Source organism: Camelus ferus, chromosome 17 (genome assembly GCF_009834535.1).
Source record: "Camelus ferus isolate YT-003-E chromosome 17, BCGSAC_Cfer_1.0, whole genome shotgun sequence".
Classification (NCBI taxonomy): domain Eukaryota; kingdom Metazoa; phylum Chordata; class Mammalia; order Artiodactyla; family Camelidae; genus Camelus; species Camelus ferus.
Genome location: NC_045712.1, coordinates 36,803,339 through 36,820,637, shown reverse-complemented (window position 1 = coordinate 36,820,637; position 17,299 = coordinate 36,803,339). Strand labels below are relative to the sequence as shown.

Here is a 17,299-nt window from a genome sequence, read left to right as displayed (position 1 = left end):
AACGGGAAGGCAGTGGGGAGAAGACACTGGGACCCACAGGAGCACTGAGGCAGCAGGCAGGTACCTGGAAGCAGGAGGGGCACATGGTGATGGAGGCGTCCGGCAGGAGCGAGCGGAAGTACTGCCACCGCAGGGGCGGCGGCCAGCGCTTGATGAGGACGTCCCGCCGGCTCATGGAGCGCAGCACCGACCGGTTCACCACCACCGGCACAAACTCCGAGCCGCCTTGCTGCAGGGCAGGCAGGAACAGGCACCGGTGCCCTCACTCAGCCACGGGGACACGTTTATGTGGGTCACGATCCCAGAGTCTTTGGGGGTGGCCACAGAGGGCCCTCAACAGAACCCGGCCAGGCCGCGGAACTCGGCCGGCCATCTCTGGGGACAGGGAGCCAGCACCCCCCGTCTCCCGGGGGTCCTGACAGGGAACAAGTTCTTACTCACGCCGAGGAGCGTATGCAGGAAAGCGACCCAAGACCGCCCTCCCCTCCTGACAGGCCTCAGTAGCCCATCACTCAGCAGCGCGCTCACCTCAAAGCTCAGCTTTGCTGTGAACGGGTCATCGTCGCCCATTGAGTCCATGGTCTCATCCAGCCTCAGGGCCTGGGAGTCTGGAAGGGTCTGGTCAAGGACGGAACCTGAGGCTGAGGGAAAGGCCGCCCCGTCCACCCTCCTGAGACTCATGGGAGCTCCCTTGTGTGAGCCGCTCCCTAAGGCTCGGGAAGAGCAGCAGGTGTGTGGAACAGCTTTCCGGATGGAGGAACAGAGGGAACACAGGCCAGAGAAGACAGCCCTGGTCACCTGGGGCCGGGACCACGCCCTGAGCACAGGTGGGAGAGGAGGAGGGAAGGGCTCTAACGGGCCCCCTGCGCCCTACATACACCAGGCATGGCTCACGTACGCCTGCGGGCGAGAAGCACATGTGAGCAGAGGTCTGTGGGCCTCTGGTGATGGGACAGAAATGTGGGCCCAGCTGGAAACTCTGGCCAGCAAATCCAGCAATTCCTGGAGAAACACTCGGCAGCTGTGGGTGGTCCACAGGCACTTGAGGGGGCCTCAAAGATCACATTTCATAGAGGAGGGGTGAGAGCTCCTGCAGATCCTAAGGCTGGCCAGCCTGGGCTGAAGGGGCCCGGGGAGACGCTGCCCCTACTAGGCTGAGTGGGGCTCCAATGGGGGAGGCCCCCCGGAGAAGGGAGGCTGCTGGTGCCGAACCAGGTGCGGGATGTGGTCCCACACAGCAGCCATGACCCAGCCTAAGTACCTGACACGTGTGTGCAGAGGGCTGGCATGTGTGCAGACATGGTTTCTGTCCCCTGCCTAGGTTTTCCTCGATCCTGCTCCCCAAAATGTGGTGCACAGACCAGTGACATTGGCAATGCCTGAAAGCTTACAGAAACACAGGCCCCCAGCCCACCCAGACCAGCTGGCCCAGCTGCTCTGTGCTACCAGGCCCTCCTCCCCTGCTCAGCTGGGACCGTGATGGTGGTCCTGGCCACAGGGACACCTGAGGTGTGGCCCTGGGCCCAGGCTGTTGAAGCGGGGTGGGTCCCAGGATTTATGCTGACTCGCTAGGAAGAATGCTGAAGGGCTGCAGGACGGGCACTGCTGGTGGGGACGCGCAGGTTCTGCCCGAGAACGGAGCTTTCGGAGGACAGCGGGGCCAGAGGACGGCAGACAGACTTCTGCCAGCACTGAGCGAGCACCCGGGTGAGGCTGAGAGTCCGTTCACACTGGGATACTCCACACCCTTTTGTTTGCTCGGCCTGTACAAGGTGGGCTTCCACCCCTTGTGTGTAAGAGTGACCTGATTGGAAGAGTTGGCGCCACCAATATTGGTCATTCATCCATCCCGTGTGGCCAGAACCACAGACAGTGCCTTTTAGGAGCCAGGGGTGGGTGGGAGTCCCCTCTGGGTGCAGGCCAAGTGGTGTCTCTTCTTCCATGTGCCACGCCTGGCCTGTGGGCACATACTGTCCCCTCCTGCACCTCTGTACCCTGGGCAGCTTTGCCGTTTCTGGCCTCATCCCTGCTGCCATGTGGGCCTCTCCGTCACGCAGAGTGGCCTGCCCCGTCCCTGCCTCACCTGGCCCAGCCGTCCCCCTGGGTCCTCCTGCCAGGCGCCCAGGCCGGCGCCCAGCTGACACCCAGGATACTGTTGCTCGTGATCTCTTGCCATTTGTTCTCACACTTGTGTCGTGGCGCCACCAGGTCAATGAGGGAGACGGCTTCCTCATCAGTGATCCCCTCCTCCAGGTAGAACTCAACTAGGTGCAGCACCTCTGTAGACACAGCACAGGGCAGGGTGGGGGCTGGGCTGCTCTCACTGGGCCGCGTGAGATGGGGTGGGGGTCACAGAGGCCCCTCCTCACCTGGCACGGCTGCCCCGGGAGCCAGCAGTGAGCAGGGCTGCCTCCCTCACCCGCCGCACGTCTAGGGGAAGTAGGCGTGTGTGCGTACACTGCAGGTTTATACATGGTGTGTACACTGCATGTATAGGGTGTGCAGCGTATATTGTATACACTGCATGTATGTACACTGCATGTGGGCACAGCATGCTGCATTGCACATTGTGTGCACTGTATGTGTGTGCACTGCATGTGTGCTGCATGTCTGTGCACACTGTGTGTATACTGCATGTGTTTGTGTGCAAGCGTGAGAACTGGGGGCCTTCAGCCCTCCTGCGTCCCCCTGGTGGCTGGATGGGCTCCTCTCCGAGGGAAGAGGAGAGGCCTCTGGCCCGCTGCTGGGAAGGGGCTCCTGATCCTCGTCAACACGGAAGGAGCTGGGACTTGAGAGACATGTCAGCCTCCCAGACCGAACACCTGACCTGCCGCCTCTGCCCAGGCATTTCGTTAGGCAAAGCTGCACACGGGGTCCTGAGGGGTGGGCACCTCAGGTCTGGGCAGCACTGGGTCCTGCTCTGGTAACCCTGGGTGACTCTGTGTCAGGCAGGTGGGCATCTCACTGTCCCCGATTTACAGTGAGGACACAGGAGGCCCAGCCAGGCGCAGGCTGCCCCACCGCATGTGGCACTCACCATAGGAAGAGGCAGAGAAAACGAAGGGCTGGCGGCAGTTGATGCAAACGTTGCCCAGGTTGTTCAGCAGCGGGTTGTTGGTGGAGCAGCGGTAGCACAAGGGCACCAGCTCCTACAAAACAGCAGCACCAGACTGCCCGCAGGCCCAACCGGACACACTCACCACCTCCTCCCTGGGCTCTGGCTTCAGTGCCCTGGGGCCTGGCTGCCAAGAGGAAAGGCCACCTGGGTGGGTGGGGAGGGGACTCTGCGCCCCCAGCTCTGTGCTGGTAAAGAAGGATAAGGGCCTGCAGAGACGCCGCGGGTTCTGGCATGTGGGGCCCACTGCCCGCCTCCTTCTCAGGCAGGGCTCGGCAGCTCGGTCTCCCGGCAGGAAGGACAAGAAGCACACCACTGCTTTCCAACCTGTCACCGCACTCCAGGGGCTGTGCCATGACCGTGATCCACGCGGCTCACCTACCCTCACAGCCACCCACGGGAAAGCTACTATGTGCATGCCCATTTGACAGAAGGAGAAACCGAGGCTCAGGAAGACTGAGACACAGCTCAGACATGGTGGAGCAGGGATCTGAACCCAGATCCGTCCGAGCTTAAAGGAGGGAGAATGTGAATGAGACAGTGGCTGGCTGGGCTGGAGGAAAGGGGGGTGGGTTTACTGGTGAGTGATAAGCTGGTTCCAGAAGCTGGTGGGATAGGCCAGGAGCTCCTAGGGGACGTGAACGCGGGGTCACCTGGCGCAGAGGCTGGGGTGGAACAGTGTGGGCTGGGCCGCCCCAGACCTGGAGCCTCGGGAGGGCTCAGAAGAAAGGGAGGGCAGGGCTGTGGGTTCAGGGGGGCTGGGGGCTGCGAGGGGGAACAGAGGCAGAGAGGAAGAGCAGAAAGAGCTGGCAAGCCGGCACTGAGGCAGATGCTGGGGTGCAGAGCCCCGAGAGCATGGCAGCCGCCTTTCAAACGGAGCCAGGCAGGCCAGGCAAGGGGGTGTCGGGAGAGGCCTCCTGCCCGAGGGGGCCGCGCTCTCACCTCGCTGTCGTGGAAGGGCTTGGAGCGGACGGTCAGGCTGCCCAGCTCGATGGACTTCTGGAACCTGGCGGGGATTTGCAGGCCCTGCAGCTTGTCGTAGGCGTGCCGGGCCAGCTTGTAGGCGCCCAGGGCCTTGCTCTGTTTGGCCAGAGTGAAGAGCGTGTTCCTGCCAAAGACAGGGTTAAGGAAGAGCCACAGCAGGCCCGAGAGCTGGCACTGCCCAGCCCTGGAGAGAGCTGCGTGCTGGAATGCAGCACGTGCTGGTGCCAGGAGGCCCAGGAAGGAGCCTGAGGACTGCTCTGCTCATTTGTGGGATGTAAGTGTATTTCTCGGATATTAAGGCCCAGAGATTTTTCCAGAGATAGAAGCAGTGCAGTTTCCATTAATATTTCACCCTTGCCTAGGTTCCCTGGGTCTGCTGATGGCTCATCTTGTACCCTGACCAGGCCAAGGTGGCTCTCCCCACCTGGCCCAGCCTGCCAGCCAGGCCCTAGGATGCCTGGCACCAAGTGCCCTCCTGCTCCAGCCCCGCCAGGTGGAGCCTGGCCCCAGACCGCCTGGAGGCCTGTCCCGGTGCACAACACTGCTCTCCGCCTGCAGTTTACCAAGGACCGAGGCAAGTCCCAAGCACAGCCTCCCCTGCTTCAAGGCTCTCCTGTGAGCTCCTCAGCCTGGGGCTGACAAGCCTTTGTGCTCCACCCCTGGTCACCTCAAAGGCTGGCTGTGCCCAGGCCGGGCCAGTCCTTCCTCCCCTCCCGGCCTGTGAACGGACTTCTCCCTAGCAAGCCTCAGCTACTGTGTGAGGCCAGTGTCCCAAGCCGCCTCCCCTCTCCCCCCACCCCTCACCCGATGCTCCTGCCCCCGACAGCCCTAGCAGTTATGTGGAGGCGAGTCTCCCTGTCTGTGTCTCCACTGTGACTCCTCAAAGGCCAGGACTATGTCAGGAGCCATTTCCATGTCCCCAGGGGACAGCAAAGGTGCGCTCAGAGCAGGGGTTCAGTCAGACTCTGCAGACTGGAGCAGAACTTGCTGCAGAGGCTGGGTGCAGGTGCTGCGCCCCGACGCGTGGGGAGCTTCCCTGAAATGTACATGACCGGCCTGAAACCCTTCACAGAGGAGCCGTTCTCACCGCTTGGCACCTCTCAGCCTCTACTGGGAGGGCTTTTTACTCACAGAAAGAAGGCTGGGTAGGGGCTGGGAAGGGGCTGAGAGAATAGTGAGGTTTAGAAGAAGACGGGATAATTATAACTTTCATCACATTCAGGATTTAAAGGATTTTTGTCATTTTCTGGTAATTTCGGGCAGCACAGCTCTGAGGCCTCGCCTCTGCTTATGGCCCGTCTGTGGCTTTCACCAGCCAGAGAAGGAAAGTCCAGCTTTTAGGGAGGCCCTCAGGCTGCTGCCCCTGCAGTCTGGCTCCCATCCAGGGGGCTTCAGCTCCAACCTTGGTCACCTCACTCCCCTCCCCGCCAAGGCCCTCCCGTGGGCTGGGCGTGCCCTAGAACACCCACTCGGCATCTTCCCAGGTTACCCCAGCCTACAGGACGGACGTCACCTCCTCCAGGCAGCCTTCTCTGACCAGAGCCCCGGCCTTAGCTGCATTTCATGCTTGGACACAGCCCACGTCCCTCTGAACCAGGCCCTGACACCTGTCACCTACCACCTGGCCCAGCGCCTGGGATGCAGCAGGTGCTCCACCCACCTGGGCTGAACAAGTGTGCCCACCTCGAGCCCCCAGGGAAGTGCCCGGAGCCTAAAGGCCGAGATTCCAAGCCTAAAGGTAGGACGCCTCCGACATTTCAGTCACACCCCCACCTGGGGGTTCCAGGACAGCTCAGACAGTGTGTGGGCCAGAGACCCACTGCTAGGCCCAGGGGGCCCTGGAAACAAACCCTCCCTTGGCACTGGTCCCTTGGCCTCCCAGGAGGAGCCTCTCCTACAGCCAAACAGCAGCGCAGGGCAAGCTCGCTTCCCTCCCTGAGGGCTGATGGAGAGAAGGAAGCTTCTGCCAGTAAAGTGCTCTGGAAAGAACTTCTCAGGGCCATTAGACAAAAGGGGTGGGACAGAGGGTGAGGTGAGAGAAAGGATACACTTTAGAGATGCCCAAGGGGGTGTCCTTGGTCAGGCTGTGCAGCAGGAACCTGGAGATGTTGAAGAGTGTTTCAGGGAGGTGGAAACTGAATGGCTCCTCCTGCAGCGAGAAAAGCAAATGGGTTGACTTTCTCAACCGAGCAGCCGCTGGGCCGGGCAAAGGGCAGACACCAGCAACTCTGGGCGACCTCAGCAGAGGAGCGGACCTGTCCAGGGAGCACCTACTGTGTGCTAGGCGCCTACAGCCACCGCCTCGTGTGGTCCCCAACACGACCCTGGGAGGAGCCTCCCAGGCTGTCACCCTCCCTGTATTGACGAGTAAACCGAGGCCCAGAGAGATGATGTGCCCAAGTTACCTGCCTAGAAAGGAGTGGAGCTAGGACTCAAAGCCGGGTCTGATTCCAAAGCCCAAGATGTCTTTCTCCCAAGCTCACTGCCTCTGGGGCTGGCAATGATTCCCTCTCCCCAGCTCAAGTTGTCTCCAATTAGCTCTAAGAGAGGAGACCTTTATGCAATTTAAGATGTGACCTCCACAGAAGCATGTCTTTAACCGGAGGCAGTTAACCCTTTATAGCATGAAATCGCATGCCTCTGCTCTGCTCTCCGACAGCAGCCTGACCGTGCAACGCCCACGGACATGCAACGCCCACGGACACGCAACGCGGGGCTCCCTGGCCGCACCCACTGCTCCAGCGCCTGCCCAGGCCCTCGCAGACAGGCCCTTGGCACGCGGCACTTGAGTGCACAAGTCTTCTGCACCTGGAGGCTGCCAGAAGCTCAGCACAGTAGAGCACAGGGAATGTTCCATCAGGAGGGTCTGTAAAAGGTTAAGAATGTGCTGTTCTGAGGGACTCGGGCACACCATGTGCAAACTGAGACTGCTCTAGATGACAACGTGACAGCAGGCCAACCACTCTCCCAGCGATCACTTAAATGGCAACAAACTGGCATTTCCTGAAGGGTCCTGCTAGGCTGCACTCACCAGTGAGCCACCAGGACGCAGGCCCCGTTGGACTCAGCTTGTGAGGCCTCCCTTGATGCTGCTTCTTTGGTTCAGAGCCCAGCACTCTCTTTAGTTCTCACTGAAATTTCTACAGCCTGTCAGTTCCAAGAACCCAAGAAAACCTGAGACTGCGCCCTTCTCTGGGGGGGAGCCAGGGAGAAGCTGGCCTCTGGTTATACTGCACGAGGTGTGGAAGCTAAGAAGCGTCCCAGAAAGGGGGGGGGGGTCCCTCAGGATTCGCACCTCTCCTCTGGGAAAGAAGCCACTGTCTCAGGAAAGGTCTGATGCTCCCCTTTCCAGTCTGCTCTGAATCAGAGCTGCTCCATTGGGCCCTGATGCCAAACCCTAAAATACCACCCACCTCCAGGCCTTTGCACATGCCGTGACTGCTGCCAGCAACGAACACCCTTCCTCCTCCTCCTCTTCACCACTTGCCCTGCTCTTCCTTCTCTCCCACCCCTGGGCTTGGGGCCACCTCTTCCAGGAAGTCTCCTTAGTCCTCTCAGCATTTCCTTTGAGGCAACTGCACTACAACCGCTTGTTTACTAGACTATGAGCTCCTCAGGGGCAGGGACAACATCTAGGTCCCCACTGTGCCCGAGGCCTCACCCAGGGCCTGTCACACAGCAGGCATTTGTTGAATGAAGGAACAGCCCAACGAAGAAGCCCAGCCAGCTTGGAGAGCCAGGGCCCGTGGCTGCTGTGAAGCTACCGCAAGCTCACAGCTGCACTAGGTCCTGACCTGGGGCTCAGATGTTCCAGAGAAGCCCCCCGCCCTTGCCCAACATGTGGAGGATGACGAACAGCAGGGAGAGGCGGAGCTGGGCTCCAGAGTCTCGGGCAAACCAAGACGGGGCCAGGCCCTGACGTTGAGCCCAAGCTGAGTCTGGGGTCTTTAGTTAGGGGAGCTCCTTTCCAGGTGAGCACCTGAGAGAGATGAGGGGCCCCGAAAAGACTGTAAAGGAAGACAGGGTCTCTCAAGACCCCAGAGCCTGGTGTGGGAAGAGATCAGATGCAGGGTTGATGGCTGGTCCAGGCAGAACCCATCTGAGGAGCTGTTTGCCCACACCTTCCCCAGGGGCAAAGAATGTGCCAAGAGTTCAGCACAAATGAGGGGGAAAGAGGAGCCCAAGGTGGAGGCAGGGCCTCTGAGACGGTCCAAGAACAAGGACTGCTCAGCGGGGCGGGAGAGCAGCAGGTGGAAACCCGGTTTGAGGCCTCTGCACGGGGCAGGAGAGGGGCTCACACCGACCAGGGTCACTCTGCTGAGTACTTCCCAAGGTCTACCCATTTCCTCCCCACAACGACCCCATGGAGTGAGCACTGTTAGTGCCCTCATCTTACAGAGAAGGAAGCTGAAGCACAGAGGCCAGCGAATGACTTGCCCGAGGTCACATGGCGGAGCTGGGGCGTGAGGCCAGTGCTCGGCCTTCTCCAAGTCAGAGGGGCCCAGAGCCTGGGCTTGAAGACAGCTTGTCTGGGTTCAAGTCCTGGCTCTTCTACTTACTAGCTGTAGGCCCTCTGTCCGGAGCCTCAGTTTCTTCATCTGTAAAATGGGGACAACAGTACTTATCTCACAGCATGGTTGAAAGGATTAAGTGAGTTGACACAGTAATGCCCTCAGCACATTGCTGGTGTGTTGTAGGTGCTCAGTAAAAGCTGTCTATTGACATTACTCTCTGGCTTCTCAGCACAGGATAAGCTCACACTGCTGAGTGGCTGAAGACACACAAAATAAGGAGGCTGATGACAATCTGTCAGCTATTTCCCACTGTCAGGAAGCAGGCTTAAAATGGCGTAATCAGAAGGATGGGGAGTAACTAAAGAGAACTATTTGGGTCTCTTTAGAACAAGCCAACCCTCTTCTTCACAGAGAGGGAAACTGATGGCCAGGGAGGGGAAGTAAATTGTTCAAGGTCACATACGGTGGCAGGACCAGTGGGGGACCTTGGGCCTTTGGTTAGACCTGGACCTTCACCCATCTGGGAGAGAGGGCCCCATCGAACGTCCCCTCCCGATCACTCGGAGAGACAGCCCTTTGTTCGGCTAATCCAGAGTCTGCCCGAGTCACCTAAACCTGGAGCAAGTAACTAGAAAGGCCATTCCAGCTCTGGCTTGCAAATTCAGAAGCACACATGCCGCAGTGTCGAACAAGCAACCAATTAAGAAAATCAAAGCTCCAAACTGCCTCCCAGGAGGAGGTCATCACGCCTGGTGAGTTTACGTCCCATCCAGAGGTCTGCTGCTCTGTAGGATGTGCCCAGCGCCCCCGGCTCAGCAGGTGGTGCCCCCGCTAGGCACCTGTCTCCCAGCCACCATACCGTGTAGCGCTGAATGGCGTGGTAGCCGTGGTACAGCTCGGCCAAGTGTTGGAAGTGGTGGAACTTGCCGAGCATCACGTCCTTCTGGGCAGGATCTGTGGTGCGAGCAGGGCAGGAGGGAGAAGATGTGTCAGACTGAGCCAGTTTCCCCCGACACCAAGCCCAAGCCAGGGAGCAGCAGAGGTGCAGTGATGGGAGAGGGGCCCTGCCTGTGTGGGAGCTGGGCAGCTAACGTCTCAGTGGGCAGAGCACAGGACCAGGATTTCTCTCAGGTTCTCCCAGATCTGACACTACCGGGTCATTCCCTGAGGAGGGGCCAGCCCCAGCAAGAGGGTGATCACTGGTACCCAGACAAACCAGAGCCACGTGGCAGGGAGGATGGACAGATGTCAACCTTATTCATGCTTAGCTCAAGCCACCTCCCTCTGTGCTGTTTCTTATCAAATCACAAACCACTGGCCAGAACAGAAAAACGTCACCTTACATCAGGGCTTGACCTTTTTCAAACTATAACCTTGGCTTCTGGGAGGCTCCCAGCAGCGCTATGAAGGAAGCAGGGGGAGGGTACCCCCACGCTACAGATGGGGAGTGGTGCTTAGGAAGGACTGTGACTTGTTAAGAGTCACCAGGCTGCTCCAGTCACAGTGCTTTCCCCACTGCTGCATGCTAGCCTGGGTCCAGGGCAGAACATCTCCCTGTCCCCTCCGCTTCTAGAACTCCCTCAGTGCATCACGGGAAGTCTTGTGAAAGAAAGCAACACTGAAACCATCTTCCTGTTTGCAATGGGTGAGAATCTGGAGTGTGTTATTGTAAAGTGATCTCTTTTTCATCTTTTTGTTTAATTACATTTTTTTAAGCCAGTGCTCAGCTGGTCCAGTCATGGGCTCCCAGGTAGCAGGGGAGAGATATGTTCTGAATTAGCCACAAAGGGCAGGACCTCCCAAACATAAGCCACGACGGCCCTCATACTGTCCTTTATGCTCATGGGCAAACTGGAAAAAGATGACATGCCAGATTATGCTGCTGCAAGACAGGGTTATGGACAATACACCCAATAAACAAGCCCAGGGCTTTAATTAAAACGTCCCAGCTCTTCCGATGTTTATCTTGGTGCCAGAGTGGGGCCGGCTGATGTTTACTTACCTTGAGCTATATCCAGGCACTGCATGGACAGCATCCAGTAATAATAGGCAGCATCATTAAATCTGCTCTCGACCACGGCATTGTGTGTGAGCTGCTCCAGCACCCTGACTGCCTCCCCCTGCCGCCCGGCCTTGTGGAATGCTGGAGGGGCACAAACACATGAAGTGGGGAGTGGGGGGGGGTCCTGGGGGCTTGCAAGGGGCCGTGGCGGAAGTAGGACACTCGACAGGTCCTCGGCAGCACTGCGCTGCTGGGATGCGCCTCCCAGGCCACTGCTATAAATAACCCAGTCTACATCCTGAAAAAGCACGGTGAGACACTCCTTTCTGGCCAGGAAAAGGCAGCCCACTTAGGAGAGGTGCAGCAAAGAGAACCCAGAGGGGCCGAGCCTGAGGACGGAACCGCTGTTCATCGTCAGTGAGGTTGGGCCCCGTCAGTTCCAGGACAAAGCTTTGTGACTCCCTGGGGACCCTGCCGGGACCTGGCACTCTACCGGGCATGGTGGTTTACAGGGTGCTTTCGTTGCTGATTCACTCACTGGACGTCACAACAGACCTACGACGACTTATTCTGACGGGCCGGCAAGGTGGAGGGAGAGCAGCGTACCCGGTCATAGAACCGAGCCCAACTCGATCCCTCGTGCGTCCTCGACTGAGTGCTCTTTGATGACAACCCCGGAAAACTGGGCTCGGTCTGAGCAACCAAACATTTGTGAAAACAAGCAAAACATGTTTCAATCATTCTCACATCCATTTACCAGAAATTTCCTGAGTCCCTACTATGTGGCCAGCCCCTCGGGAAGTTTGGGGGCGGTGGGGAAGCACTTGTAGCTGTGGCACTTGCCCACATGTGGGCGCTCAGATGATCCAAATCCTCTGCTGCAGGGAAGGAAGAGGTCTGGTCTTTGTTCCACTCTCATCTCCAATCTCTCGTCTGAGTACCCAGTTACTATGGCAATGGATTCTTGGAAGGGCAGACGCAGACAGATGGATAGGTTGCTGTGTTTTGCCCAAACACGCACATACTTCAGCAACTGGGTGCTCTGGAGAGGCTGAAGCAGTAGAGAACATACCGTCCTTCAATGCGGCTTTCAGCTCCAACAGGGAGACACTCTGAAATGTGTCCGGAGGTGGCAAGTGTTCCCACAGAGAAGTGCAAGCGGGGTGCTATGGAGGGTGACGCCCCCAGCTTCAATGAACACCTCCTAGAGAGGCAGCAAGTCCAGCCTGGCTCTGCCACTCTGACTGTGGGACTCCGGGCCACAGTCAGCCTCTGCGCCTCTGCCGGGAGGCCGGCCAGACGCAAAGTTGTGCAGGTTAGTGCCGTCAGCGCCCAACACAGAGAAGGCAGCAGTCTCACTTTAAAGCTATTATGACCAGTTAAAGAGTGACACTTCCTTCGGTTCCCGGTGTGTGGCCCATTCTACCCGTGGTGTGCTGAGCAGCAGACAACCTGCTCGAGTGGCCAGAAACAGAACCCAAGTTTCTCTTCCAGGTGAGGAAAGTGGCAGGTGAGACTGCACCAGCCCCTCATCTACAAAACGGTACCTACATCTTAGGGCTGCTGTGAGGAGGAAGCGGGAAGATACAGCAGAGAGCAAGTGCTGTGCTCAGAGAGAAGACGGGACCTGCCCAAGGCCCTGAGGCCCGTGAGTGATGGACCCAGTGTGTCCCACGCAGAGCCCGTGTTCCTTCCACTGCTCACGGCCTTTCACCACCAAGCACAGCACGCCTGCCTGGATGCGGTCGTCTACCCCGGGGCCCCCGATGGCAGGGACTGGCCACCCTCCTCACACATGTGTCTTGGCCCCTTCTGCAACGGGCCAGTCTGTGTGGCCTACCTTTCTGGGCTTCCTCAAAATGATCGTTCTCTGCTAGCCACTGAGCGTAGGGCACGTAGATGTCAGCCTTAAACTCAGGATGCTTCTCACCCAAAGCGAAGGCCTAGAGGAAGGAGAAATGCATTCTTAATAAAGCAGCCCCTGCAGCCCCCAGGAAGACACGGCGCTTGGCTGAATCCATTAGGGATGTCAGATTTTGCCAGCCTGACAACTCAAGAGGGGGAGAGTGCCTCCCACCTCCACCACCCCCAGAAACGCAAAAACAAATCAGCTCTTTGAAAACAAAAGGCAATTAACAGCAATATGCAAGCAACTGGATTCAATAACAACACAGTCTGTTTCTGGACCACAGAAGCGGCACAGAATCGGAAACATTTTATTTTGAGAGTATGCGTGGGCTCCTGTAGCGCTGCAAACAGATTTCTTTTAATTGCAGGCGACACCTAAGGAAACAGAATTGACATTATCATCATCATTGCTTATCAGCTGTCAGAGATGGCTGTGGACGTGCTGCCGTAGGGGACCCAGTGACTGCTGGATTTAAGCCCCAGAACCACCTGTCAGAGCAGGAGGACCGGAAATGAGTCACGGGGACAGCGTGCGGCAGCGGGGAGAAAGCTTGCCTGACGCACAGCCAGGACTGAGTGGTTCTGAGATGCTCTAATTTATGCTGCTTGAGAAGTCTCCTGAAAAATGTATCTTGAGAAGCCGTTATTGCCTCTGTCCCTGGCCCGACCTTTTCTCATCAGTGACCTCGTCACCCCACTGAATGGAGGCACTCAGAGGAGAGACACGAGTCAGACAAGGCCTTGCAACAGCTCTGCTGACCAGAGCACAGCAGGAGGGTGGGGCGGGTGAGGACTGCGGGCACAGCCTCCGATCTTCTGGAGGATGAGTTTCAATCCAGGGCACAGGGAGCCGGTGAGCTGGAAGGGGAGTCAAGCCGCAGAGGGGACATCCCACAATGGCTCTGCCAGCCTCACCGCAGCCGTCCCTCTGGCTGGCCTCGCTGAATCTCCTTACCATCGGGGTGATGGGGCCAGGAGGAGGCGCAGGCCCCTGAGATGGCTCTGGTGGTCCACACCTGGAAGGTAAAGGTGGCACAGGCAGCAGGTTTTAAGTGTCACACAGGTGTGCTGCCATGTCAGCGATGTGCCAGCCTGCGGTGCTGGTCAGAGGCAGCTCAGAATGAGAGGGGCAGCGGGGGTTGTCGTGGTAACTCGCGCCCCCTGCGATAGACCACAGGGCTGCACAGAGCGGCAGTGGTAGAGACTCTGCATGAATGAAGGCGCCGACACAGACAGTGAGTCCGGGAAGGCCTCCAGGACACTCTGGCTCCAGGAATTCGAGGGTGAGTCCTCTGACTGCCAGGCCGACGTTCATGCCACAACGAGGGCAGCTGTTCTCCATCCAAACCCCCTAAACCCCACTGTGGCCGGGGCTCAGGCAGGGGCCCTAGGCTCACCTCATCCCAGCACTGGGTCTCCACGTGCAGCTGAACCAGGGACTTCAGGTCACCAATCTTTAGGTAAGTCTCGGCAGCATAGCCAGGGTTACCCAGCTTCTTGAAGTAGTGAGCGCACATCAGCAGGGGCTCCCGCTCGGCCTTGTCCAGCTTCCGGGCAATGTCGATGAGCCTGGAGAGGCGGGAGCACAGGGAGGAGGTGGACCAAGGGAAAGGAGCCCAGGTGCTTGGGTCTTCCCGAGGGCAGGCTCTGTGTCCATCCACGCTGACGCCCCCAGGGCACAGTGTAGTGCCATGGCCCCCGGTGCCCCACGGGAGGTTCTCAACTGAGTGAACACATAATGGAGGAAAACTGCCTAGTGAAGGGCACCGTCTCCCCCACCTCATGTGCCTTTCACAGGAGTTACTAATTTATCCAGCAAGATCTGGGGCTAGAAATCAACGTCGGTTGATCACCTCCGGCATCCAGCTCAGCACCATGAGCTTTCCCCGGTGCGCTCTCACCGAATCTTCACCGCCCTAAGGGGTGGTGCCGTGATTCCCGTTTTACAGATGAGAAGACTAAAGGCTAGGGTGAAAGGTGAAGCAACCTGCCTGAGACTCTGCAGCCAGGAAGTGGCAGAGGGCCCTTTCCACCACCGTTTCAGGAATTCTCACAGGAAAGCAAAGCAGGGGTGGGAGAAGTCTTCAGGGACAGGACCCCTAGAGAAGAGGCACATGTGGGTTCTGCTCTGAGCTCGAAGAAAGGCCTGCCGATCAGGACTGTGCCTCCTGCCCTGACCAAGGTGCCGACCATGGGTGAGGGGCCAAGGGACATCGGGTCACCACTCCTCCCCACTGCTCAGGGACACGGGGCTGGATGGAAAGGGCCTGTTTCCTCTGGTCAGGGCGGGGTTTGCAGTCAAGCCAGCTCTCCTGGGGGAAGGGTTCTCGCCACTTGCTCTTTGTGAGAAAGGAAGGGGAAGCAGCTGTAACACATCCTTGTCTCAGAGACGGCAAGCTCAGGGAGGCTGTCAATCTGTACTTAGAATAATAATGACGTCTAAAAATAACACTTCTCAGCAGAGGAAGGACACATTTTTAGGGAAAGGTGGCACAGGCACCCCTCCCGCCCCACCCATCAAATCTAGTGTCCCTGGAGGAGAGGCACCTTTTACAGCCAGCCCTGGAGAAAGGACAGAACATGCTTAACGTCTCTTTTCTGAACTAGTTAAACATCCCCAGGGTAACCTGATACATACTAGCTGCAAATGAAAGTGACATGAAACCCTGAGGGGTGAGCGGGGGCCCTAAGCCTGCCTGGCTCTCTCCTGTACCACTCCTTCCATGAAAAGAATAATTTGGGGGGGCAAAATCTGCACCTCTATCTGCAAGAAACTTTATTCTTGGACAAAAGAAAGATGGAGTGGTAGCTCACTCACTGAGGTCCCTTTGTGAAAGACCCCACCAGCCAGACAATGGGGTTCATGGGGGGTCATCAACCTGCCCCCTCCCTCCCAGATTCTGGGCCACTGCTGCCTGTGGACCACAGTGTGGTTTCCAGAACAACCAACAGCCTTCAGGCCTCAGACTGAGCCAACCCCAGGGGCCGCTCCCTCACCTCTCCTCCTTTGCCAGCTGTGGCAGCTTGCACGCATGTACACGTGTGCGCATGCATGCGTACACACGTTGTGTGTAAGCACGAAGCCCATTCTCCCTGACTATGGGAGGAGAAAGCCTTCCCCTCGAAGGGCCTCGGTCTAAGAGTCCTAAGACCGAAGCCATTCCCTGTCCGGCAGCCCCACCCCAAGCCTTAACGAGTGGCCTGACCGACCAGCGGGCCCAGAGCTCAGCTGCTGCCCCTTCCACTGGGTCCCGTCAGCTCAGCCCCTCCAGGCCCCTCCCACTCCCTCAGCTGCCGCACTTCCCCGGGCGCACTTCCCAGGGGCCGACTGCACCGGCCACTTCCCTGCCCCCTCGCCCTAGTGTCCCCTCCACTCTACACCTACTGCCTGTTGTCTGTTCACCCGCCCGCACGTCCTCCCCTTCCTACCACCTCGACCTCCTGAAAGTCAGCGAAGGCCCTTCGTGCAAAGACTACCTCCCAGTGAGAACTCGCCTCTCCTTCTCTGACATGCTGAGGGCTTTCCTCGTTCTTTTTAGTTTCCGCCATTATGCAGTCTGTGGGCACTGAGGTCAGTTGGAAGCTCTCGGTCACCTGGTCCTTGAACCCCGGCTTCACATGAAGGTGGGCATGGGAACACCAACGCTGGGGCCTTGGTGGGGGACCAAAGGCCTACAAGGCACTGCAGTGGCTGGCTCGTGGGGAGGGCTCGGAAACGGCTCTCCAGTGACCAGGTGCCCTCCTCTCCCCCCGCCACCCTTTCCCTGGGGCCTCGCTGAGCTTCCGAAGGCAGCGACCGCCTCATTCAATCTGTGTCTCCCCAAAACCTAGTCACTGTCACCTTTGGGTTAGGTATTTAGAGACATGCTATTTTTTCCCTTGTCAGTCAAAACGAAGAGCTGACGTGACATGCTGCTGAACGCCCCTTGGGCAGGGACTGAAGACCTACATGTCAACCCAGCCGTGGTCGCCACTGAGCTCTATGGCCTTGCCGTGCTCGCCCGCCGACATGTACATCTCCACGGCGGCCTTGGGCTCGTTGATGTTCCGAGCCCAGTCAGCCTGCTTGCTGATCAGCATCTTTGTTTCTTTGGGGTCTCCAGATCCGAGGAAATCCTGAGGAAGCACGACAAACAAAAACACTCTGGATGAGAACTTCCCGCGGCCGGCAGTTGCATCAGGCAGCCAAAAGCAGGAGAGAGGCCGGGCTCTTGTGGCCGCAGCGGGTGCAGGGCTGGCAGGGCAGCCCCAGGTGCCAGGGAGGAGGGCTCACAGGCCCCACGGGTGCTTCCAGGGGGACTCGCGCAGGGTCAAGGACTATGGCCCTCAGCGTTCCCTGCCCTTCCCACTAAGGACATTTGTTCTTCAGCTAAACAACGCTTTCGGGACTCTGGAGTTCTGCGTACAAGCCCTGCAGTGTGGAAGGTTTATTATCGGGCACTCCATCTCACTCTCATACAGAGTTTGATGTACGTGTGACTGTTCCTATACAGTGACTTCACACAGTGTCGAATACTCAGACCTAAAATCTTTATTCAGGGAGTAAGGATGATACCACAGGCCTCAGAGTGAGGCCGAGTACCTCATCCCCTGAACTTAGACAAGACGGTTTACAGAGTTCTAGGGGAGCCCCGGCCGCCGCCACACTGCAAGCATTCCTGGCATCTGTTTTCTGACTCTTCACGTTCTGCTGCCTGAACTGAGGGCCTTGTCCTGTGGGCTGTGCTCCAGCTGTTTGCCTGGAGCAGATAAGGAGCAGTGTTTTCAGTTGATTAC

The 17,299-nt window shown here is 58.3% G+C and overlaps 1 protein-coding gene across 1 annotated transcript in view; it reads right to left on the bottom strand.

Moving 5' to 3' along the window:
* IFT122 (intraflagellar transport 122) overlaps positions 1-17,299 on the bottom strand; it is a 63,446-nt gene that overhangs the window by 859 nt on the left and 45,288 nt on the right. Inside the window, 11 exon segments of the mRNA XM_006180070.3 lie at positions 65-229; positions 529-608; positions 2,154-2,279; positions 3,038-3,149; positions 4,058-4,223; positions 6,148-6,248; positions 9,473-9,567; positions 10,616-10,756; positions 12,456-12,558; positions 13,921-14,092; positions 16,473-16,639. Of these exon segments, the coding sequence (XP_006180132.1) occupies positions 65-229; positions 529-608; positions 2,154-2,279; positions 3,038-3,149; positions 4,058-4,223; positions 6,148-6,248; positions 9,473-9,567; positions 10,616-10,756; positions 12,456-12,558; positions 13,921-14,092; positions 16,473-16,639 (1,428 nt within the window).